General features: G+C 36.1%; 1 protein-coding gene and 1 non-coding gene across 2 annotated transcripts; both read right to left on the bottom strand.

Annotated features, from left to right (window-relative positions):
• Positions 1 to 12,307: 12,307 nt before the first annotated feature.
• LOC107952685 (xylogalacturonan beta-1,3-xylosyltransferase) lies at positions 12,308 to 14,366 on the bottom strand. Its single transcript, XM_016887857.2, has 3 exons — positions 13,997 to 14,366; positions 13,298 to 13,913; positions 12,308 to 13,159 (listed from the first exon to the last, which is right to left on the bottom strand). Exons 2-3 carry the CDS (start codon positions 13,646 to 13,648, stop codon positions 12,506 to 12,508), a joined length of 1,005 nt encoding a protein of 334 aa, XP_016743346.1. The 5' UTR covers positions 13,649 to 13,913; positions 13,997 to 14,366; the 3' UTR covers positions 12,308 to 12,505.
• A 7,868-nt stretch (positions 14,367 to 22,234) lies between these two features.
• On the bottom strand, positions 22,235 to 22,341 carry LOC121205157 (small nucleolar RNA R71). Its single transcript, XR_005900242.1, has one exon. It is a non-coding gene; the product is annotated as a small nucleolar RNA R71 (small nucleolar RNA).
• Positions 22,342 to 25,564: the final 3,223 nt, after the last annotated feature.

The following is a 25,564-nucleotide window of genomic DNA, read 5'->3' as shown; positions in this document are numbered from 1 at the left end:
ACCCATTTCCTGATTTTTCTCAGCTATTGCCGCCCAAAATATCTCCTTTGGGCTTATTTGTACTTTAGGTCCTTCCTCATTTGACAATTGAGCTATTTAATCCTTCTAGCAACTTTTACACCTTTTTTCAATTTAGTTCTTTTTATTTAATTAATCACCCAAACGTCAAAATTTTCTAACGAAATTTTAACACTACCTTATTGACACTCCGTAAATATTTATAAAAATATTTATGGCTCGATTTATAACACCGAGATCTCGATACTTTTTTTCTCAATTTCTTGACCAAATAAATCTTTATAAAACACAATTTACTATTTCAAAAATCTTTTAAAAGCTACATTTGGCTCATAAATATTAAATAATATAATCTACGAGTTCATTTTTCGGATTTGGTGGTCTCGAACCACTATTTCCGACATCGCTAAAATTTAGGCTATTACATGTTGAGTGACGATGCCAAAAAAAGCTAAAATAGGCGGTTGCATGTTCTTGCTTCAATCGTAGGCATGGTATCGACTACCATTTCTATGCCCCCAAGTGCAAGTCCTTTACGAGTTCCCACTCTTATCATGGTAAATTTCATTTGATAGTATTGTTATCGTACCAAAATTTTCATTGTTTTAATTTTGAAATAACATATTTTTTGAACAGGTAGAACAAACTCGCGAAACATAGCAGTATATCGACTGACCTCAAGGACATCCAACTAGCTTTAGATAAACAAACAGAAAATGAGGTTAGTTTATTAATTTCAAATTTATTGGTTTTTTACTCTAACATTTGAAATTAAATATTTGGCACTTGCTGAAATTTATAAATTTGTATTGCAGTTTGTATGGATTCATAAGCGGATATGAGGATGCAAGAATGCATCCTGGACGAATTTTTGGCCAACCGCAGCAGCTGGCACATGAAACTACCATTGATCACCTTTACAACAGTTGAGATGCACAAATCCAACTGAGTGATGCGACAGTTTGAGTGTATGCAACATATTCTGTCGCAACCTTAGGAGCTCGAAAACTTACACAAGATCAACATGCGTGGGAGACTCGACGAATATTGGGCAACATTCTACAAGAATACAAGTACGATTACTTATCGTGAACCATTTCTCATGCCAGAGTTGGCAACATCTTTGGATTATATGGACTAGTTTAGGTATCACATGAAGTTGTACCTACTGCCGGCTTTAGAAAGAAGTAGACACAACGTCGCTGTAAGAGACTAAGACAATGACCCATTAATCCCAGGTCGAGAGGAGATGTTGCGGAAGAAACTGCATCTCCACCACATACACACGAGGACCCAATTACGGTGCAACCTCTGGGTCAGTATAATTCATTTGTTCCTGTCACAAACACTTTCTATATTACACCATCATCACAACACACATAATCGTTCCCTGCATCAACACATATAACACTAGTTTATTTTACACAAACACAACATTATGTGCAATCATTCCCTACAACAACACAGCAATCACTAGTTTATTTTACACAAGTATCACTGCACGCGCAATCATTCCCTACACCGACATATCCATCACCAATTTATTTCACACAAGCATCACAACATGTGCAATCATTCATACACCGACACAACCATCATCTATTTATTTTTTTCATAAGCACTATAACATGAGCAATCATTCCATGCACTGACACCTTCTCCAATGCTATATTTCGTACAATCGCAACCTACCGTATTGTATTATATGCCCTATACGATAGTTGCACAAACGCATTTGGTATCGTCGATAATGTCACAATCACCCCCAACATCGTTATTCTTCCGAGTTTGGTTGTCCTTTCATATGCCGACTCAATCAGTGGAGTGCAATATGGGCGACTAGGACACAGTCATAGTCATCCACGAAGGAAGGAGATGAGGTCATCGATCAACCCTGACGTGCACATAAAGATGAGGTCTAAGTCCCAAATGAACCACCAGCCTAAATAGTGTGATGGAACCCTAGGCGTACCTAACACACACCCGATTGTGGCACACATTCTAGATATCATTGCTTATGTTTATTTCTAATTTTTCGAAGTTGTTTAATTTTTTCTACATTCGTAATGTACACTTATTTAAAATATATATTTATTATTTACTATAATTGGGATGCATGTACATAAGTTTTTAAGCTATGGATTTTGAATATATTGGGTCATGCCACAAACATTTATTATTTATTGCACGAATGTGTCCATGTTGATGAATGTCACCGCTCTGTATCATTTTTGTATCAGCCCATGTAGTTAGACCTTATGTGACATAAACAATACCTATGGTATACATGATCCCATAGGCTTGAACGTTGATCGAATGCAGTTACGATTCCGGTACCTCTATTGAAGATGATGCAAATGTCAGGCTACAACATTATATGCCTTCTCAAGTTAGTTAGGAAGAAATCCTAATCATCCCCGGATTCTTCGAGAGTTATTGCAAAAGCTATTGGCAAGATTCTCTGTTTACCATCCTGTGTAATAGCTATCAACAACTTATGTTTGTATCTCGTATAGGAATGTGCCGTTAATTTGGAAAAGTGGCTTATAATACCGAAATACAGTTTTACATTCCTTGAACATCTAAAAAAAGGTGGAAAACTCTTTTTTTAGGGGCCAAGCGATGGTCGTGATATGCAGGCTCTGTCTGCAGCTCGGTTATAGAACCTGGCACGTAACGCTCCAACACTTAACATCATTACCACAACTCATCATAGGATTTCTCCCACCTACTGTGCATCTTCTCCAACGCTTTCTGTTTTGTCAACCATGCCTTGTGGTAGGACGGTGAAATCGAACACACTATGGATGTGTGCGATCAAAACAAGGACCAAATCCTAAGGCTCGCTTTGACCATGGGTAATATAAAGTTAGAAATCATATCCAAATCTAATTTTGGATGATCGTTTGACATGCTTGGAAGACAAAAAAAAAATTGATCAGTATACGTAATATAATGATTTAAAAAAATACCATGAAATTTGAGTCCCTGTTGTTACTCTTTTGTATACCAGCTACAATTCATGTATGTGACGCAGTAAACTTCCTGATCGTCTAGAATGCCAACTTCTTCCTTACGGATGCCTTGATTTTCCATTAACATTTTGTTCTGCACAATATATACTTTGTCTCACATTTCTCCATTATGTTGTACCGCTTGACTGTGTCCATAAAACCATCTTTGGAGTCAAAATCCATCCCAACCTCTAAATGGGCAAAATTTAGAGACGAAGTCGCATGCCCTGGTCTTTTATAAATGTGTAACAGTCTGATCGGACCAATGGTTTCAGAAACACTAATCCGAGGTCAAAGAATTAATATTATTTTATATTTTATAGTATGATTATATAAGTGCATGAAAATTTGGATAAGCTAATTTCAGCGATTGTGAGCTTAATTGTGAAAAAGGAATAAATCGCATAAAGTATAAAAGTCCTATTTTGATAGCTAAAAGTGTTAAATAGCTAGAGAACCAAAGTTGATGGTTTTTATAGGGCAAATAGACCCTTTAGTAGCTGATGGTCGGCCATAGGGGACAAGAAATTAGAATGGTCAATGGTTAGGTGACTTAATATGTAGTAAAATATTACCTAGTGTCTAGCCATCATCTTTTTCATTTTTCCCTTCTTCTCCACCAAATTTTTTCAGCAAAAATGGGGTTTTTGGAAGCTTGAAATTCCAACAACTTGTAGCCGTCACAAGTAAGTGATTTTAATGGTCTTTCTTGATTATTTTGGCATTTTTAGAACCCTTGCAACATAAGCTTTCAAATGAGAGGACTTTTTTGCAAAATGGTTGAAAGTCTAGGATTCTACCATGAGATAATTTATGTTGTTTTTTGAAATTTTATGGAAGGAAATGAATCATAATGGTGAAATGATTTCTCATGAAAACCCTAATAAGACTATTTTGCAAAGTTTGTAAAATAGATGGTAATGTTGTGAAATATTTGAAATTTGGGTTCTTATAAGATAGATAAATGGTCAGTTAGGCTTGGATAATAAGAAAATTCGATAAAAATCGAATTTTGGACCTAGGGGTAAAATGGTCATTTTGTAAAAGTCTAGGGGCAAAATGGTCAATTTTTCAATAATGTGAATTGTTGATTATGTGAACTTATCTAGTGAAATTTTATCCTTTTAGATCAAGAAAAATGAGGAACGGACCTTGACCAGAAAAAAAATAAGGTGTACGAAGACTAGACTCGTTTTTACAAATTTTGTACCGATGTAAGTGTACGTGTAAATAATGCAATGTGAATCATGTGTAAATGCTTAATTGATGCATGAATTGTAATTTCTACGCTTGAAGGTAAGTTACATTACTCTTTTTATTATTATGCGGGATTATATGGTAATCCTTTTATCAGGAAAATATGTAACTGCTTATGTGATCGAATTTGTTGAAGGTAAATCTACGAGAAAAATCCCGTTTGAACTTTAGGAATAAAATTAGGAAACAAAGTGACATGTCACTAGGAACTATGTGGTTATGAGCTTATTTGTATATGTGATGTGTGATTTTATAAATCTGAGTGCTAGTCATGTACGTTCTACCAGTGGCTGGGTAACCCTACGTGTGTTGTGGGTACCTGTCAGCTTGTGTGAGCAGCCCGTGTAGTTACATCTTAACTGTCAGCTTGTGTGAGCAGGCTTGTGATTAGCTCGAGAACGACCATCATGTGATGTATTAAATAAGGTAGCATGTGGCTACATATAATGCGTTATGTGTAAGATTTCCGAGTATCCAATAATATTCCCAGTGTTCAACGGGTAAGTTAGTAGTTATTCAGCGACTAAGCCAATGTTGAGAATTATGCAATTGTATTACGAGTTGGTATACGTGTATACGTAAAACTCTTGAGTAGAGAATTCGATATGTTAAATACTTATGGTAAGAGTGTGTATAAGAAAGTTAAGCTTATGAAACTTTGCCTTATTTTAATTTATGAGTTATGTTGTTTATTATTTTCATGTGAGCTTACTAAGCTTTATGCTTACCCACTTCTTTTCCATTTTCTTATAGTGCCATCAAGCTAGTATTGGGGATCAATAAGCGTCAGAGACAGTGATCACACTATCACCTGAAGCTTTTGGTATAGCTATTTCCAATGTTTTGAATTTTTTTGGGCATGTATAAGGACTCGAATCTTTAGTTTATGTCTTGTTAGATTAGCCACATGTGTTGGCTCATAGAATGGATGTGATATTCATTTTGTATAGGCTATTAGTGTTGGATAATATTAATTACTATTATTACATGCATTTGATGTAAATTTCAGATGGTTGAGGTTGAAATCGTTATTTATATATTATGCTTGTATTGGTTTGGTTGATCTTGTGTGAGTTAGAGCTAGTAAGGGTGGCAAAGAGGCTTGGTAAATAGCCTTATTTTGTCCACACAGGTAGACACACAGGCATGTCTAGGCCGTGTGTGACACACGGCCAGCCCCACGGGCGTGTTGTCCAGCTGTGTGTCCCCTACACATAAAAATTTCAAGTCAGAATGCATGGTAGTAAACACACGGGCAGAGACACGGCCGTGTGGAGGACACAGCCTTTGGCCACGGGCGTGTGCCTTGGCCATGAGCCCCTTATTAGATGTAGACGTCAGAAATAGAATGTTAAGATTTTTAGACACGGGCTAGGACACGTGCGTGTCATGGCCATGTGAGAGACACGGGCTATAGACATGGGTGTGTGTTAGGCCATGTGAAAAACCCCTGTAGATTCGAATTTAGAATTTAATTCACACAGGCGTGGGATACAGGCGTATCCCTAGAGGCTTAGGCCGTGTGACACATCAGCACGACTGTGTCAAAATGAATACATAGGTGTGTTGCGCTTCCACACGGGCGTGTGCCTTGTTTCAGGGGTAAATTTTTTTAAGTCAGCCAAGGACCCGAATCGGTCCTGAGTGGTTTTCAATGGACGTTTGAGGCCTCGTAGGCCTTCGTTAAAGAGTTTATTTAAATTTTTAAATTTGATTAGTCTTGTTAATTCGAAAACGTTGGAATGCATGTGATTAAGTATGGTAAAGCCTCGCATCCCGTTCCGGCGTAGGACTCGAGTGTGGGGTGTTACAAAATGAGGTCTGGGAATTTTAAACCATCCTTAGTAGTAAGATCGAGTTTGCACATGTGGGGTAGGGGTTTCTACGCCATGAAACCCAAGTCATCCCATCGAACAATGTTCGAAGCCTGACCGTCAGATCCACCATCCTCTAGTTCAGTGGGAATGAGATCCGGTTTTGAAATCATTACAATTTTCGTACAATCCAATCGGGGCTCTTCCACTGGGTTATTATCTGTCGCGAAATCATTTTCAATTCTTCATTCTCTTAAGATTGTCGAGATGTGCCCTTACTGATTGAGGTTGTCGGGAGCAGACCATCCGTTCTTCTAAATCCGATGTCAAACCCAAAATCACTTATGTTTGACCTACCCCAGTAACTTGATGCCATACCCGCATGAGTGTTATTGGTGTTGAACATCAGCGTGCCAAAGTTAAAATCAAAGATACTGACAGAACGTCATGCAAGTGCATCATACACCCAGTGATCAAATACACCCGATTGTCCCCCAAAATTGGCATTGAGGGGTGAAACCGATGAATGCTTCACCACTACTGATGATTATGATAGGTATTGGTATGAGCTCTGCAACGATGATGTGAATCCACAGCACAACTATGTGGTAGGACATTAGCTTCTTTATTTAGAGTGGAACTTGGTAGACACTATGCCATTGAGCTCGAGCCATCTTCGTACTCTTCGACGAAGTCGACATACAACTCTAGTACAACATTCCCACTAGAGTAATGAGATTTGATCACCTGCTCCAGATCGTTGTCCCTCCTGATCTTATGGATGGCATATCTAATGGGGTTATATGATGAGAGATATCTATATTTGAGGCTCGAAATCCTTCTTCGAATCCCCATTTTTTTCCTAATCATTGTTTGAAAATCTTTCAACATTAGGCTACGCTTGAATGCCAAATCCTTGAATTACGTTGATACAAAAACGGGGTCAATTTTGCCTCGCAAATTTGACCGTTGTAATAGATAACAACTCTAACTCATCTGCTAATCTTCAACAAAATACCCTGTTCCACATGTTTAAAATTGAGAAAATAGTAAAAAAAAGAAGAAGTAGTTCTCATTATCCAAAATCAAACTTACACGTAATTTAACGAATTACCTTTGCTTTGTCAACAACATAGGAATGAAATTCAAGCTTGCACGACAACGCTGATTGCTTGTAATGCCAAGTATCCTTTAATAATCTGCTTCAAATGTTAGTATGGAAAACCAAATGCATGTATTACGCTCTTTTTATAAAGCTCTTACCCAGGATTTTGTCGGGTAGAAAATGCTCCCCCATAAGTGCGTTTTTTAGAATCTTGAATTTTATCCTTGGAATCCTAGGTTGGAGAAACCTAGAGAGAAAACACCCTCAGTAGGTGGCATTTTCATCTGACATGTCGGACTTTGAGTAAAAATGCCCCCTATAGGAAGCGTTTTCACTTCAAAAATACAGAGAGAAAACACCTCTTGCAAGAAGCATTTTCACTGCCATGTTAGATGACAACACCTCCTGCAGGGAGCGTTTTACCTCTAGGGGTTTCAACCCCAGCCAAACTTAATTGCTTATGCATCTTAGACCCTATAACTCGGGATTGTCAGGATAATTTTTCCCCATTCCCTATATAAATGCACTAAACCTAAGCCTATTCATCCCTATCTCTAAATTGTTTTTCTTCTCTAGCGTTTTGAAAATTTTAGGTCTAAAGATTTATTTCTCTTGCTTTGAGAGAGACATTGTCTTAGTTTTAAGTTTTGTTTGGGTTCACTGTGATTTCATATGTCGGGTGACCCACAAATTTCATCTATCGTGTGAGCATCAAGCCATTACCGAGAAGTTGAGATTGCATTGCAACTTGAGGTCCAAGTTGGCGGTGGTTATATCATTTTGGGTTAAAGTGTAACTAAGGCTTCAAGTTTACAAATGTTATGCTGCCAAGGGACGAATCATAACTTTGGCCCTAGTTGGCGGTGGTTATGTGGGCACAACAATGATTTTTTTCATCATCAAAAGAGGATGCTATATACCACTGAAATATAATTACAAGGGAGGCCCCATTTACGCTAAAACGAATTACTTGATTATAATAAAACGAATTACTTGATTATACTAAAATGCCAGTGCATTTTGTTCATCGTACTTCTATTTCTATGGTGTATAACATCTTCCCCTGGTGATAAAAAACTCGTTGTCATGCCCGCATAACCACTGTCAACTACGACCCCATTTATGCTCTATCCCTTGACAACATAACCTTTGTAAAATTGAAGCCATAGTTACACTTCAATTGAAGATCGTATAACCACTGTCAACTGGGACCTGGAGTTGCAACACAATCCAACTTCTCGGTTTATGACTCCATGCTCACATGCCAAATGAAATTTGAAAGTCACCCAACTCCTTGGCATCATCGTAAATTTAAACATACCTTAAAATTATAATAATGATTATCTAAAACACGGGAAAAAATAAATGTACAAACATCTAATTTCAAACTGCAAAGAAAAAAACAATTTTTAGCAAAGTGAAAACGCGTTCTACAAGGGGCATTTTCACTAATCTGCCAATTAAAATGTGTAACACCCTATACTGGGTTCAACTCAAGGAACCTGATATAGGAATATTATATTTGGTGCCAAAGTGATTTTGGCTAATCACTAATATATTTGGTGATTTTGGCTAATCACTAATATATTTGAACATTTATAAAAAAAATAAAGTTTTTATAACTTATATTTTAGTCCCTAATACTTGGAACACACTTGATCTTCCTAAGTACATGCCATTCTATTCAAAATTTTGAAACATACCCTCTTGGCACTTGGGGATGTGATGAGACGGATGCTCACAACCTCAATTACAATTCTTCAAAATCACTGTACCTACGCATTGAAAATAAACGCGTTAAGTCGGTGAAGACTTAGTAAGTATCCATGATATTTAAATTCTATTAAATTTCTTAATTTCCAATATCTCGTTTCTTTGTTTATTTATCATATTCATTTGTAACTTTTTACTTATTTTACAATTTAGTCCTTAAGTTCTCAAATCAACTTATAAAAATTACTACTCTTTTTATACATGTATCATATTTCACCATTTAGTGTAAATTTTCATGATTTTCTCACTATTTCTTTCACAATTTATTTTTAATTCAATATTTCAAACATGAATCGGAGATAAATCTTTATCTTGTAATGAAAATTGTTTACCTTTTTAGCAGAGGCCCAGTAGACTAAACAGAACACTTAGGATATACATAATTGATACAGAGGTGCATTATTATGCACTATTGAACAGAGAGCACTAAAGTGCTATACAGAGAGCACAAATGTGCTAAACAGAGGAGCGCACTAGGGTCCCTTAATGGCATGCCACTAATATCCTAGTGGTTCTAATCTCGTCTACTTGCGCAAATTATATCATGCACACATATCACTTTTACACTTTTCGCATAATGCTTTTACATACTTTACAATTTAATCGTTGTACCAATAATCCGTATACTTATATCTTCACTATCTTTAATACATGTAATATATATTTCTAAATTCAATATTCATCCATAATTCACTAATAATCCTTATCATGTATTTCACATATCACTTTTATATATTTTGAAATTTAGTCATTAGCACAATATTTCGTGTAGCAATATATTTTACTTTTAATAACACATATAACATAATTCAATACTTATTAATATTCCAAAATTCACTACAACATCAATTTTTCTCATTCTGAGTGTTATGCACTTCACTTTTCTATTTTTAATATAAATTTTCTTAAATTTACGATTTAACCTTTAATTTCCACAACTTAGGAAATAATTGTAGTTTGGATTACAAAATTCATATATTCTTTTATTTTTCACTATGTGCTTTATTATCAATATTTCCTTGTAAACTTTTATAACTTTCCAATTTAATCACCTGTTTTTTCATAAAAGTTCTCTATTCATTATTACACAATTTATCTTTGACATCTCACTTAATTTACATAATTAATTCCACTATCTCATTTTCCACATCAAATTTCTAAGTATATCTCAAGTCTTTCAATTTAGTCCTTATTTCCATACAATTTCACATTTTCCCATAATTTCACTTATTTATTTGTATATTTTTTGCTAGCACATAACCCAACTATTATACTTTTATTATAAATTTCTACTTCACATAATAAATTATTTTACACTATTTTTTTTATTTTTTTACTTAATTACCACTTATTTTACTAAGATCACATTTTAATCCTTAAATAACAAGGAAGTTCATGGGTACTTACCTCTTTTCTATCAAAATCTCTTGTTTTTCTCTTCTCCTACCACTTGATTCACTTACTCAACTTCTTTCTTCATCAACATGTCAAAAACACAATATTTCCTCATGAGAAATCTTTATTTTAACACAATTTTTATGCTTTTCTATCACTACTAAACTTAAAAAGAACATAAAACCTTAACATCCATACCTTATTCTCTAGAAACCAAACTTTAATTTGACTTTCTCTCTCCTCCAACTTCTATTCCCTTGAATCTAACTTTTTCCACTTATTCAATTTGGTCCTAATTCATCTACTTTCCTTAGTTTCTAGATCCTTCCACCCTCAAAATATTTGCACTATTGGTCCTTCAACTTTTTTATATTTACACTTTAACCGTTTAATTTTGAGTATTTACTCTTGGGTTACAAAAATTTTCTCACATTTGTGATTTAGTCTTTTCTTGAATTAATACATCATAATATACTTCCTGAACAGATTTTATTGACATAACTCAAACTTTCCCCCTTTTTTTTTCACTTTATTTTCTTATTTTACTGTATCAAAGATAATATATCATTTTCTTACTGTAGCAACTTTCGGGGTGTTAGAAAATGAGCCACATATGATGCATTTTTAGGAAAGGGAAGAAAATGCGTCCCACAGAGTGTGCTTTCTTTGGCATATCAATTCAAACGCGCTTTGTAGGACACATTTTCTTTTTTCTCTCTAAAAACAACGTAAATCATTAAATTTTCAAGAAAACGACACACTTTCTCAATTTTTTTAACATATATATCTAAATTAGCTCTTTTAATGTTTTTGACTTTCAAAATGAAAAGGGTAAATTTTAGCAAGTCCCTAAAGTTTTGGATGTTTTGCTTTTTCTCTGTGGCTCACATGCCATATTTCATTTTATGTTTGAAACTAAAACTGTTAGATTGGAGTACAACGACGATAGACAAAAAAAAATACAAATACCAAAATGAACAAATTAAAAGTGCAAGTACCATATTTGACAATTTTGTTAAAGAACAGGGATAAATCTTGCCATTGTCCGTAAAAAATAGTATGGTTTCCAACTAAAGCTTTACATTGGGTTGATTATTTATTAGTATCAAATTATAAAGTATATAAAAATTTAAAAGTTAAAGTATGCTATAAATCCCTATATACTTTATACAATTGGAATTTAGCCTTCCTACTTTTATTTTTAGGAATATAATTATCTACATTTTTAATTTAAAAATTCAGGTGCAATTATTACTACCGTTAAAATTCTTCTATTAAATTCTTTTAAGTGAACTTTTAATTTTTTTAAAAATATATTTGCTTGATAGTTATATAACAATAAAAATATTGTTGAAAATACTTATTATTTTTTTCTTAAAAACACTTATTTGTCTTAAAAACACTTTTTCAAAACCGTCACCATAAAATAAATTTTCTTCTATTAGAATAGTATTCTTAATAATGATGAGAGGCTTCATATGTGATCATCTTTTAAGGTCATAAAGAATTCCATAGTAAGCAATCAGACGTGTAGGCATAATTAAACTCACTATACGAAATTAATTCTAGAACTATCTGATATGATGTTTGTTATTAGGTAAATTTTATTGAAATCTTGAAACAAGTCGCAGGGTGTGAGGTGACATGTAGACTAATTAATATTTTTTATCAAACCAAATTTTTTTTTAACGAAATGAGACTAATTATTGTTAGCCAACCTCTTATCTTGAGGAAGACGAAGTAATGATGTATTTATACATCAACTCAATTAATAATATAAATAATTTAATTATCGTTTGAGTGTTTCGAAATATATTTATTAGATATATGTTGAGAAGTTAAAAGAAGAATGTATGTATAGTGCAATATGCATGATGTATATAAAATATAATTAAAAAATGTAAAAGTGAAACTATGTAGTAATTTATATTTTGTGATGAAAGATTGCTCTTATAGTAATTTATATTTTGTGATGAAAGATTGTTCTTATAGTACATTTTGTTTCTTCGCTTTGCTGATCCCAAATTTGGTCCATAACTATACATAAAACATAACGAATGAAAACAAGCACTGAATCAAAAACAAGTCCTTCACAAGGCAAGGCTTCCCCATGTTAGAAATCAAGGTGACTACCTGAAGTTGAGCCTCCTTAACCACACTGAATGAAGCACCATGTGAATTACATCGAAGGGCTTTGCCGGCCGGTTCAACTCGAAATGCCGCCGCACTCTCTTCACCCTCTTATGCATCTTCAAGTACTTGCTATCTGGTATCCCTTGCAAAATGGTCTTTATTTCAGGTATTTTCCCCACTGGAACTTGAACCGAGAATTGGCTCCAATTCAGGACATCACTAAAAGGTAACGTATAATTGTCCGAGATTATGACCGGGACGCACCCTGCATAAATGGCTTCCACCTCCCTTGGGCTAGCCACTTCGAACCCACTTGGGCACAAGCAAAACTTGCTTTGCCCCATCATTTTGGTGTAATTCACATCCTTGGGAAGCTGAGCATGGACTTGGACTTCACTGTCTTTATCTTTCCAATACTCCAGTAAGATTTTCCTTATGTAGCCATAGGGTGAACCAGCAAAGAATGCCAATACGGGTCGGTTGTTTGGACCCCGGCTCAGATCCGGTGGACCGAGTTTTCCAAAGGGTAGGTAAATTTCAGGCAATGAGACGTCTATTTTAGGCCTGAATCCCTCTGAAGTGTTGGCATTGCAGAGGACTCTGATGAAGTGCTTGAACAGTTGAGGATTTGCGTGTGAAACTTCCGGTGCCTGCAATATCCAACACAGGAAATCCCAGGTGAAAATTTTTGGATATGAACAAACATACAGTCTCACAACCCGACTTGTCGGACCCGAAACACAATTCCGAAGTGTGTCTCAAGATGCGACATCAAAGGAACACAGTACCCAGTCGTGACATGAAACCATAAAATGATCAGCACCGCGGCTTCTGTTCCAGTAAGGATATTTAGCAGCCACAGTATTGATATAATCCGTCACTAATCTTTGCAATCGATCACGAGAATAGTCTCTAACGGTGGTTATAGGCTTGTAAACATAGTGAACCACTCCCGTCACACTCAAGGGCAAGAAAAATATATGAGCTTGGTCAGGATGGCGAGCCGTGAATGGGTTTTTCTTGCTCCCCATTTCATCCATGAACTGCCCTTCTATCGCATATATATTGTTCAATGGCCCATTGTGGACTAAAGGTGGGTCACCTTCCCTGTATGTCCACACCTTCAACCTTTTCACCATCTCTGCATGGCTTCTGTCAAGTGCAATAACATGGAAAACGTTAATTGATCCCAATTTTTTAGTACCAATCCTCTGGAATGAGATATATAGCTGTGTCTGATTTAGTACTTAACTGGTAAAATGCATATGCATTTCTGTAAATAGATCCTCTTGGAACAAAAGTATCTTGTTTCTCTAATGTAAAATTTTGCTGTTGAAATGCCTAGAGAATGGCAGCTCGTGCTTTAGCCAAATCTTGTTCAATCCTCTCGGGGTTGCTCTTCTTCTGCCAATACACAAAAAGACTTGATCATCATTTACAGATCAGACAATTCAAAACCAGATATATATTATTATAAGAATGCTCACTTTGATAGTTGCAGCCTTGTATTTAGTGCTTTTGTACATGGAAGTGGATAAAATCCCGTCCAAGGAAACATGGGGTGTCGTGGTTGTGTGATTGGTCTCTTCTAGACGAAAAGGGGAGAGAGAAGTGAAAACTTGGGTGAATTGGTTGTTGTTAAAGTGAGAGAAAGAAAGAAGCAGCAGCAGAAGAAGAAGTAAAAAAACTGGAAAAAAATGGAAGCTTGAGGTTCCCACCATGGCTCACTTTCTCTCAAAATTTTCAGTTTGCTATATTATATTGGTAATAGCAAAATGATAATCAATAGAGGGTGTTAAATATAAGTAGTTCTGTTGAAGTTGCTTTTGCAGACCGATGTCGGTGTAGTGTTCAAACTACCTTGTTCCCCCACGTTTGAAGGGTCACCTATTTTGATGGCGAAACTTAAGATCCTGGGGAATTGTCTGAGCTCTAAATTTAGTACGTGGCTGGCTAAGACGGTGTCCATGTTCATATCACTCCAATACATCAATTTCAGCAGACTACATTTCTACTACATTTCACAATGTTGGATTCCATAGGAGAAGAAAATAAAATGAAAATAATGATCAAAATTCTCTTTTATTTTGTTTAAATTTATGATTTACTCTATATTTTAATTTAAAATAATTTGTTCTTCTACTATTATAAATGCATCAATTAAATCAAATTATTAAATATTAATGTAAATTTTTTTTAAAAACATCCCTTTTTAACTCATCACACTAACATAAATTTTCTTATGGAGATACTAGATATATATGTCACCTTTACCTTTTAACCAAAATAGTTAGTACAATCAATTTGTTGGATAAATTTAAAATAGTATAGTTTATACAAAATAACATGTCACAACAAATATAATAAACTACATCAACATTTATATTAAATAAACTATTTTGTTAAATAAATATAAAATAATTTAAACCACAGGAATTAAATGCGAATTGCGAGTTACACTTTTTAGAGCCTTGTGCGCCCTTTAAGTGAAAACGAAGGCACAGAGAGAAAAAGTCCAACCATGTAGCTTATAGATCTTGCAATCGTTTTCAGAAATTAATGCAATTTAATAAGCTTTAATTCCAGGGTGGAAAATCAATCTCACACCTGTCTTGGCTCTACGTTAGACTTCATGCACTCTAATAAGCTTCAATTTACATCACTTTTATATAAAATCTATGATCATTAATTAATTATTTAACTATGGGAGCATAAAATCTAGTATACAAATTAATAAGATATAAAAACTAGTCACATGGCACTTCCTTTTAAATTGGTATAATAACATATTTAATTCTTAATATTTACATTTTATCAATTTAAATTTAATTTTAAATAATTTAATAAATTTTACCTTTTATATTTACAAATTATATCAATTTAATTCTCAAATTCATCTCCATTATAAATTAAAATTTAAAACCTTTATCTTAATTATAAATTTGGTCCATCTTGGTTTATGCTGAACAAAATCATAAAGAATTTTCATTGCATCGACCCTTCACTTACGATTTTATATTTTGCTCGATCCGTTTTTTATATTTCTTTTTCCAATTTCTCAAATTTCCATAAATTTTCCTCCATTTTAGTTGACCCTTTTTCTTGGAAACTCTTAAAAAATATATTTAGGAAAGTTAATATATTCGTTGAAGGCTTTCATTTTATGTTGCATGTGCTTCAGATCTGACTTTGTTTCATTGGGTTTCATTTGAAAATTTGTCCTTTTTGTCAACTGAAATTATTGGATGACTGGCAAGGCTTCAAAATCTGTTATTTGTATACAAATTTTTTTATGTAGAAAAAATATTGGTTTGTTAGTATTTTTGTGTGAGTTTCCTCAAAAGGTTAAATTCTTTATAAATAATTACTGTTTCTGTTTCTGGATGTGACGTTGTAGGTAGGTTCTCATGCATGTCAACACGTACTCTTTTTTAGGATTAACACGTGTTTCCTATGTGTGAGTTCGCCTGCATGGCGTGCGAACCCACATCGTACGAACTCATGAAAGGATACGAACACCTCACGTGTGAACCCAAGATGCGAACCATGCATGCTACGGATCGGGACCCAATTGGGTAACCGGGTAACTAGTTGATAATGGCGAGCACCATAACAATTTGTCCCCACCTAGTTCAAAGAAGAGTTATAAAGTGACTCTTCTAAGAACTTGGCTTCGCGAGGTGAGAGATTTTTGAGAAAGAAACTTATCACATGTGCTTTTCGCTTTAGATTATCATATACACTAAACCACGTGTTGAAGAGAGGTACAACTATATACAGCTAATTGTTCCTTCATTCTCGGATACACGAATCATCAAAGTGTAAAATTCTTTTAAAAGGGAGGTTACCTTAACCATAAATATCAAACCGTTTAGATTTGAAAATTTTGAGAAGAAGCTGCTGTTGAGAAAGATAATTGTGATTTAATGGTAAATTTCCTAAAATTTTCAAATTGTCATTGTAATTATTCTGGGTTTAGTTGCGCACGATGATTAGGTCGAGAGGAGGTGGTCATAGTGTTCAAGGTAACTGTGGTAGTTCAGGGAGCGAGCCTTCATAATGTTGTGAAGTGAACGCTCTCATGGAGACAAAATCATATGCATGTACCACCAAGCACGAAGAAATGAGTCGTTAATTGGCTGCTCGGGGAATTCAAATACCCAACTTTGTCTATGACTTCTCAATTGTTAAGGGTTGAGTCGATTAAGTGACACCACTGATGGAAAGCTTTCTGGTTCCTTTACACGTGTTAGAAGTGGGTTTTCATCTTCCACTCCACCCTTTCTTTTTCCATCTTCTGGATGAATATAGGATAACTCCGGCACAGCTATCTAGTTTTTCATGGTGGGTTGTATTGGCTTATTTCATCGAACGTGGTCGATGAGAGGAGGCACCGTTGATTTTTGTTCTCCAGAATTTATGCCAACTCAAAGCATGTAATCGAGGAGGTTCTGCGGGCCTATTTTACTTTACTCCTCGTGAGGGAATGGAATCAATTATTTTCAACTGGTCTCCAAACCTTCGACTGAATTGCTGTAAATACATACGATTAAAGTATAAGTTTGGAATTGGTTTTGATTTTCCAACTGAGTGATTGATACCAAGTAAGAATGTATGCCTGCAAAAACGAGAAATTATATTAGAAGTGGGGTGGGCTTAATTTTATTGGCTTCGTTGAGGTCGCATACTGAATCTGGAAGAGGTGTTAACTGTTAAGAATATGTTTCACCACTGTCTTGTAGATTTGAGCCCTAATGGATGACGGCCAATTGATGACAACAATGGTGCAGACACCGTGACAATGTTACCCAAACAGCTTCTTCTCTTAGGGAAGAAGGAAGAGCCTAAAAATTATTTTTATACCTTTTGTAAATTAAAGCCTCGTCCGTGGTCCTCTAAACCTGCAGGGGATCAAGAAAGTGATGCGAATCCCTTGATGATTATTGTTGGTGTTAATAATATATTTTTTGGTGATGCAAGTACAACTCGTGTTGTTGAAGAGAGCTCAAAGGAATCAACAAGTTTATCTAGGGAGATCGACGAATACATGGGCGTTCGATCTTTTATGCAAAATGTGCGAGGAGGTCCCTCCGGTGCTTTTGCTAGGGAAGGAAGTGCAAGTAGTTAAAAGAAACATAAGACTACTGTTGGAGCTGCTAATATTGTACTAAGCAACAAAGATAAGGGTAACCCTATAAGGGAACTTTGCCAAAAGAAAGGAAAGGATAGTGCTGCAACAGCTGGTGATGTGGTGGCCACTATTATAATTCCTCTTATGATTCCTTCTCCTCCTGGGTCTCCACCTCCACCAAGACTACTAACTAAGGACATTTTTGGTGTGATTGTGCAACATGGCCCTCCTGAAGGTTCAATGAAGTTCATGTTTACTGGTGGTGAGACACAAACATTATTTTCATGGCGCGAGCACTTGGGTATGCAAAAATTTCCTTATTGCCCTACTAAGGTAAGTAGAAAGTTGAAAGATTCTATGCCTCAAAAAGCAAAAGAGCATGTCTGTCCTTTTGCATCATCTAGCTGCATGAAGAAACCATCCTTGAAGGAATTAATACTATCTCTTTAGGTGAACTTGACTAAAGCTATTATGGTTAGTGTGGGGCTCGCTGAGGGTATTGATAAAGATAAGGTAAGGAGGATGGAATCTGAGAATGCTTATCAATCCACCATGGGCACCTCGAAAGGGCTTGCGAACTAAACAAGCAATTGGATGAAGAAAACAGAAAATTAGTGGATCAAAATAAAAAGGTTACAAGATCGTCTCACTCTCTTTGAAAAAGATATTGAAAAATTGCATGGAAAGATTAAGGGTGTGCGAGCTGAGAAGACTATTTTAGAGGCAACCATGAAAGCCAAGGATAAATAGCATAAATTTGCTACGAATAATCTAGAGAAGAGCCATAAAGAAGCCTTGGAAAAATATAAGGCTGATACAATGCAAAGCTTTCAAGATTACTTACCAGATTTGAAGTCAAATTTTTGCTGCATGCCTAAGTAGTTTGTCATCCCTTCGATGCACGAAAGGTGAATTTCGATGCTCTCATTCACTTCATGGGTGCTCAGTTGGACTTTGATATTCGCTTCCTTTCTAGAGCTGCTTGGGAGGAATTTATGGAAGGGTGAGTAAAATTCCTGTAGGCTTTATTTTACTGATACTCCTATAGAGATCAGTGCATCTACTACTATTGTGTAACACCCCTTACTCGTATTCAACGGCGGAGCAGGGCTTGAGGCATTACCGGGCTCTTATCATAACTAAACATACAAACCGAGTCATAAATTTTGCATCCAGATTAAAACCATTTGTATTCAATCATAATGTCCCTAATACGAGCCTATGAGGCCCAAAACATGCTTTGGAAGTGGTTCGAGACTAAACCGAGTACTTAGGAAATTTTTACAAAACTTAGAAAATTTTTGCTACAAACTGGGGTCACATGCCCGTGTGGCTTGGGACACGCCGTGTGGGTAGGCCGTGTGGTCACACACGGTTGTGTCCCTAACCTGTGTAACTTTCTATTTTGCAAAGCATCAATAAATTGAGGTCACACAGGCAAGTCACATGCCCGTGTGCTAGGCCGTGTGGTTAATTTAGTTTTCATAAAATAGGTGTAGACTTCACACGGTCAGGACACACGCCCGTGCTTGAGGCCGTGTCCCTCACACGGCTGAGACACACACCCGTGTCTCTGCCCGTGTGCTCAATTCTGAGCATTCTGTTTCTCAAAATTAAGGTGCAGGGGACACATGGCCAGAACACATGCTCATGAGGCAGACCGTGTGTCACACACGGCCTAGACACATGCCCGTGTGTCTACCTGTGTCGACAAAATAAAGGCTATCTACCAAGCCATTTGTCACCCTCATTTACATCTACACACATACAATTTCAAAGGCATAATCCATGGCATGTTTAAGCAACCAAACCATCCATAATCAAGGCTAAATCTTATCATTCATTACCAACACTTAACATATTTATTATAGCATAATTTACCAAATCAATTCATACCAAACTCACATTCACAAGTATCAACATGAATACTTTCATCATGCAAAATTCTACTTAGATTTCCTAGCACACCCAAGGGCCCGTCTCATCCATTTCACAACAAGTCATTTAACCATAATAAGCATATAGCAACCATCGCAAAACACATAAAAAGAAGAAGAAGGCATTTAACACATATACTTATATAAATGGGCTTACAATCATTTTAGCCAAAATAAGCCAATTACATGGCTAAATACCTAAATCACCTTAAACAAATATAAGCCAATACATTTGGCCAAATCAAATGACACATATAACAAAATGACCAAGTCCCTATACATGCCATACTTTTTAAATATTTTTAAATCATCAGTACCCCAAAGACAGTTTGATAGTGTGATGCGACTTTCGATGATCTCCAATCCCAAGCTAGCTTGGTGACACTATAAAACATTGAAAATAAAACAGAGTAAGCTATATAACTTATTAAGCTCGTATGAAGCAATAAGCAACCTTACCATAAATTAATCATGAAAGTAATATAACATAAAATAACGTAATTTACCATAATCTCATGATCATAATTCACTTCCATCACATCTTACCTTGAAATCGTCATTTCACGAATTAATAATCATAAGCTTCAAGTACATACCTGTACCATCTCATAACAAATTCACACTTATTCTCATCCTTAACATACCCGTGAACCACTTAGAATAATAATGTCGGTGCTAAACCATAAAAGTAACACATTTTAATCCCATGCTTAGCATGTTTTTGGATGATTTATTATTTAATTTAGTGAATTTGATGCTTTTAATCCTTTAATTTCATGTTTTATACTTAGAGGAACAAAAGGAACAGAAAACGGGCCAAAAACGAACAATACGGGTTGATTTTAAGGATCCACACGACCAAAACCATTTCCACATAGGCTGAGCACACACCCGTGTGAGCCATACGGGCTAGCCACATGCCCTGTGGCATCCCGTGTCGAAATAGCTCCCTGTATCCCAAACATGCAGAAAAAGCCAATTTTTAGGGTTTCTGAGCATTCTAAAGTTTATAAATACACCCTAGAAGAGAACCTAGAGAAAACACGGAGTAGAAAGCAGAAATTACTCGAAGAAAGCCATTGGAATCATCTCAAAAGCAGATCCACTTCAAGATTGAAGATCTCCATTCAAATTTCTCTTGAAGTTTATTTGGGTTTTTTATGTCTTGTTGTTGTTTTTTTTAAATTTGAGATGTTTTCCTTTTACATTATGAACTAAACTCCCTAAATACCTAGGGAGGATGAAACCTACGATGGATCTTATTATTCAATTATCTGAATTATATGATAAATACTTATTCTTGTTCTTAATTATGTGTTCTTAATTCTTGCTTTAATATTTTCAGGATATTAATCCAAGTTTGATGTGCCTATTCAGTTAAGTAAAAGTCCATGTTTAAGAGTAGATCTAATATAATTGAGCGGAGTTGATTGCAATCCTAAAAATAGGACGACATAAATTTGTCAGATTAGAGTAAAATATAATAGGGGAATCCATAGATATAGTTAATGCAATGATAGGGGTTTTAATTAGAAAGAGATTTCAATTAATCAACCTAGAGTCAGTTGTTCTTAGTCTCAAACGAGATATTAACATAATTTAGGGTTTTCTATGGATTAAGACAAGTGAATAAATCGTTTGATTCAGAGTTAGAATAATAAGTGAAGTCTAGGTGGATTCTTTCTTGGGTATTGTCTCTCTTATTGATTTTCTTAAGTATTTTCCGAATTCGATCTCTGTAGCGTTCATAGTTAATTAGTTTAATTTTAGATTAAAACACCTCCTTTAATTATTAGGCTAAATAATAGAAAGATAGTTATTACTAGTACTTTTAGTTATTGTGGATATGATATTCCGGACTCGCCATAGCTATACTACTATTCTATATATGCGCTTGTCTTCATCGAAATATTAGTTAGTTTCGTGACGCATCAAGTTTTTGGCGCCGTTGCCAGGGATTAAAATATTAGGAACACTTAATATTTATTACTTCAGCCATTTTTTTAATTTTTAATTTTGTTTTTACTTTAATTTACTAACTTTTTCTCTTATTTGCTTCTGGCAGGTTCTTTTAGTTTATGACTAGAAGAAACCCGTCAGGACCTCTATTATTTGATAGTGAAATTGAAAGCACAGCTCACAGAAATCGTAGAGAAATAAGGCAGAGTCTACAATATATAGAGGAAGAGCAAGATGACGATACCAATATTATCGAGGAGATGGCTGAAAATCAGAATAATCCGCTACCTTCTGTGGTTGCCGCGAATCCTGTAAATCAGAATCCTGCTCCTCATACTATGTATGACTATGCCAAGCCTAATTTAGCAGGGGCTGAATCGAGTATTGTGAGACCTGCTATTGTTGCAAATAACTTCGAACTGAAGCTGAACACCATTTAGATGATCCAACAATTTATTCAGTTCGATGGTTTGCAAGATGAGGATCCAAATACTCATTTGGCTGACTTTCTGGAGTACTGTGATACTTTCAAAATTAATGGCATTTTTTATGATGCCATTCACCTTCGGTTATTTCCCTTCTCATTGAGGAATAAAGCTAAACAGTGGTTGAACTTTCTACCACGAGGGTCCATCACTACATGGGAGCAAATGATCAAAAAGTTTCTGTTGAAATACTTTCCGCCTACCAAGACGACAAAGTTGAGGAATGATATATTTTACTTTGTGCAAATGGACTTAGAGATCCTATACGATGCATGGGAGAGATATAAGGATTTATTGAGAAGGTGCCCTCACAATGGGTTACCCTTATGGTTATAGGTTCAGACTTCCTGCAATGGTTTGAGCCCCTCAACTAGACAACTGATTGATGCAGCCGCCGGCAGTAACTTAAATAATAAAACACCTGAGGAGGCTTATAAGTTCATTGAAGAGATGTCACTAAATAATTATCAGTGGCAAGTTATGAGGACAAAGCTGACAAAAGCCGCTGGTGTTTTCAACCTCAACGCGGACACCATGTTATTAAACCAGGTAGAGCTCTTAAATAAAAAGATTGATGGTTTATATGGCTCTACGCAAGTACATCCAATGATGCAATGCGACGCAAATGGAGGAGGGGACCATTCAGAAGATCCTACAACCCTAGCACAGAAGACGAACAAGTCAACTATATAGGTGACAATTCTAGACCTCAGAATAACCCCTGTAGTAATACTTACAATGTAGGTTGGAGGAACCATCCCAATTTCTCTTAGGGTGGTCAAAGAAACCAGAGACCACAACCCCCTCATGGCTTTCAACAACAACCTTATGAACAAGAGAAAAAGCCGAACCTTGAGGAGATGTTCACAAAGTTTATTTCGGTGTCAGAAACTCGCTTCCAAAACATTGAAACAACACTTAAAAATAAACAAGCGTCAATTCAAGGGCTCGAGAATTAAATAGGGCAGTTGGCTAAGATGATTTCAGAAAGACTACAAGGTAGCTTGCCAAGTAATACCGAAACAAACCCAAGAGAACAATTTTATGCAATTACTGTAAGAGATGAGGAAGGGTTAGAACCAGAACCGAGACAAGAACTTGTGGTAAGTAAAGGTAAGGTTGAGGTGAGCCACAGCGAACAGAAACCGGTAATTAACGAGTATAAACCTTGATTTCCATATCCAAATGTGACAAAGAAAGACCAAACAAATGAACAATTTGATAAATTTCTTAAACTCTTGAAAAAGTTACATATAAACTTACCGTTTATTGAAGCTCTTTCGCAGATGCCCAATTCAGTGAAATTTTTAAAGGAGCTTTTAGCAAACAAACGAAATTTAGATAATGCATCACACGTGGAGCTAAATACAGTCTGTTCAGCCTTCTACAGAATAAACTACCCAACAAATTGAAAGATCCAGGGAGTTTTACTATTCCTGGTTTAATTGGTAGTTTAAATGTTAATAATGCTTTGGCTGATTTAGGGGCTAGTATTAATGTCATGCCCTACAAAATGTTTAACCAACTAGGTCTTAAGAAACCCAAACAAACTAGGATGAGCATTCAATTGGTGGATAGAACAATTAGATTTCCTAAGGGTATTGTTGAAGACGTACTCGTCAAAATTGATAAATTTATTTTCCCAGTTGATTTTGTTGTTCTAGATATGGATGAGGATAGTGACGTACCGTTGATTTTAGGATGGCCCTTTTTAGCAACTGTTAGAACTATCATAGATGTTGGTACAGATGAGTTAATATTTTGTGTAGGTGATGACACAATTAAACTCCAAGCTCGTGATTTTGTTAGGATATCTAGTGATCGAAATGATTATACGAGTTTTGTTAATATGAATAATCTTGTGGCTAAAAATTCTTTGTAGGAGATCAGTAGAAAGAATGTGATGGAGCCACATTCTAGTCCATACGCCAAAAACAGAACGAGTCATGAAGAACGAAGACTACAGATCGATGAACTAGATGAATGGCGGACGCATGTCAAGGAGATATCGAGAATCCACGATGAACCAAAGTGACGCCATGATAAGCACAATGATGGAACGAACCACTTCAAAGTTGGGGACCAGGTATTTTTTGATAAACCCGACCCTCGATTAACCACTTCAGAGCTTAATACAAACGGAGCGGCTCCTTTCATGGTACTCAATGTCTTTCCATACGGTACAGTCGAGGTAACTCATTCTCATTTTGGTACTTTTAAGTTAAATATTACTCGACTTAAACCTTATTTGAATGAAAGAATTGACAGCGAGAAAGAGAAGACTTAACTCCGCAAACCACCGTGACTGTGTGAATATGAGGTAAGTCGAGCTTAGACTTTAAATAAGTGCTTCTCGGGCGGCAACCTGAATACTAACATTGCTAATTTCCTTATTTTTACTTCATATTATTTCTTTAAAAATTAACTAAACATTCAAATGTAGTTTCTAACCCCCATGACCTGGGCACACGGGCGTGTCCTAGGCTGTGTGACTTAACATGGGTGCGATAATGAGTTACACGGCCATACGATATGGCCGTGTACCTCAAACGGCCTAGACATACGGGCGTGTCCTTGGTCGTGTGGACTTTTTGACTTAATTTTTAAAATTTAAAAAAATCGACAGTAAGTTACACGGCTTGGCGACACGACCGTATAACCCACACGGCCTGGACACACGGGCGTGTCCTTGGCCGTGTTGATCCTGGAGCTTAATTTTCCCAAATATCGACAGAGACATGGCCTAACAGAGTCTACACGGGCATGTGACACGGCCGTGTGGACCGTACAACTTGGACACACGGGCCTAGCCGACACTGTGTGAAAACTGGAACTAAGTTTTTCAATTTTAAAACAAGTTAGAGAGCTACATGGGTAAGGCACACGGTCGTGTGTGAGATAACATAGGCGTGTAGTAGGCCACACGGGATTGAGAAAAGCGAACAAGATTGCATATGGCCGTGCGACATGGTCGTGTGAGCTACACGACCTGAACACATAGGCATTTCTGAGGCTGTGTGAAGATTGGGTTAAAAAATTAATTGACACGGGCTGAACTTTGAACCACACGGGCGTGTGACACGATCGTGTGGCCCGAAAAGGGCTTCACACGACCATGCCCCTTTTTTAACCCCAAACCCTAATTTTAATCCCTAATTTTGTCTTATTCTTAAAATTTTCATCCCTATTAACCCTACCCGTCGACTGCCCCAAAACCACCCCTCTTTTCTGACCACCACACCGTCCCCCCTCTCCTCTCTTTCTACGACCACTACCCCTTACCCCTCATCTCGCTAAAACTATCACCAGCCCTTCCCCCTCCCCTTTTTTTCCCTTTATTTTCTCTCCTCGTCATCATTCTTCCCCTCAAAATGCCAGGCAACCCCACACCTGCACCAGACCCGATCTCCACGCCCTCCCCTGTCTTCCAGCCCATCACCGATCACTACCTATACTGCCGTCGGTCCTTTCTTTTATTATTATTATTATATTTTTATTTCTTTATGAATCTTATTTCATTTTACCTATTTCTTTAATTATTTT

This window comes from Gossypium hirsutum, chromosome A08 (genome assembly GCF_007990345.1).
Source record: "Gossypium hirsutum isolate 1008001.06 chromosome A08, Gossypium_hirsutum_v2.1, whole genome shotgun sequence".
Classification (NCBI taxonomy): Eukaryota; Viridiplantae; Streptophyta; class Magnoliopsida; order Malvales; family Malvaceae; genus Gossypium; species Gossypium hirsutum.
This window is presented reverse-complemented; position numbering and strand designations above follow the sequence as displayed.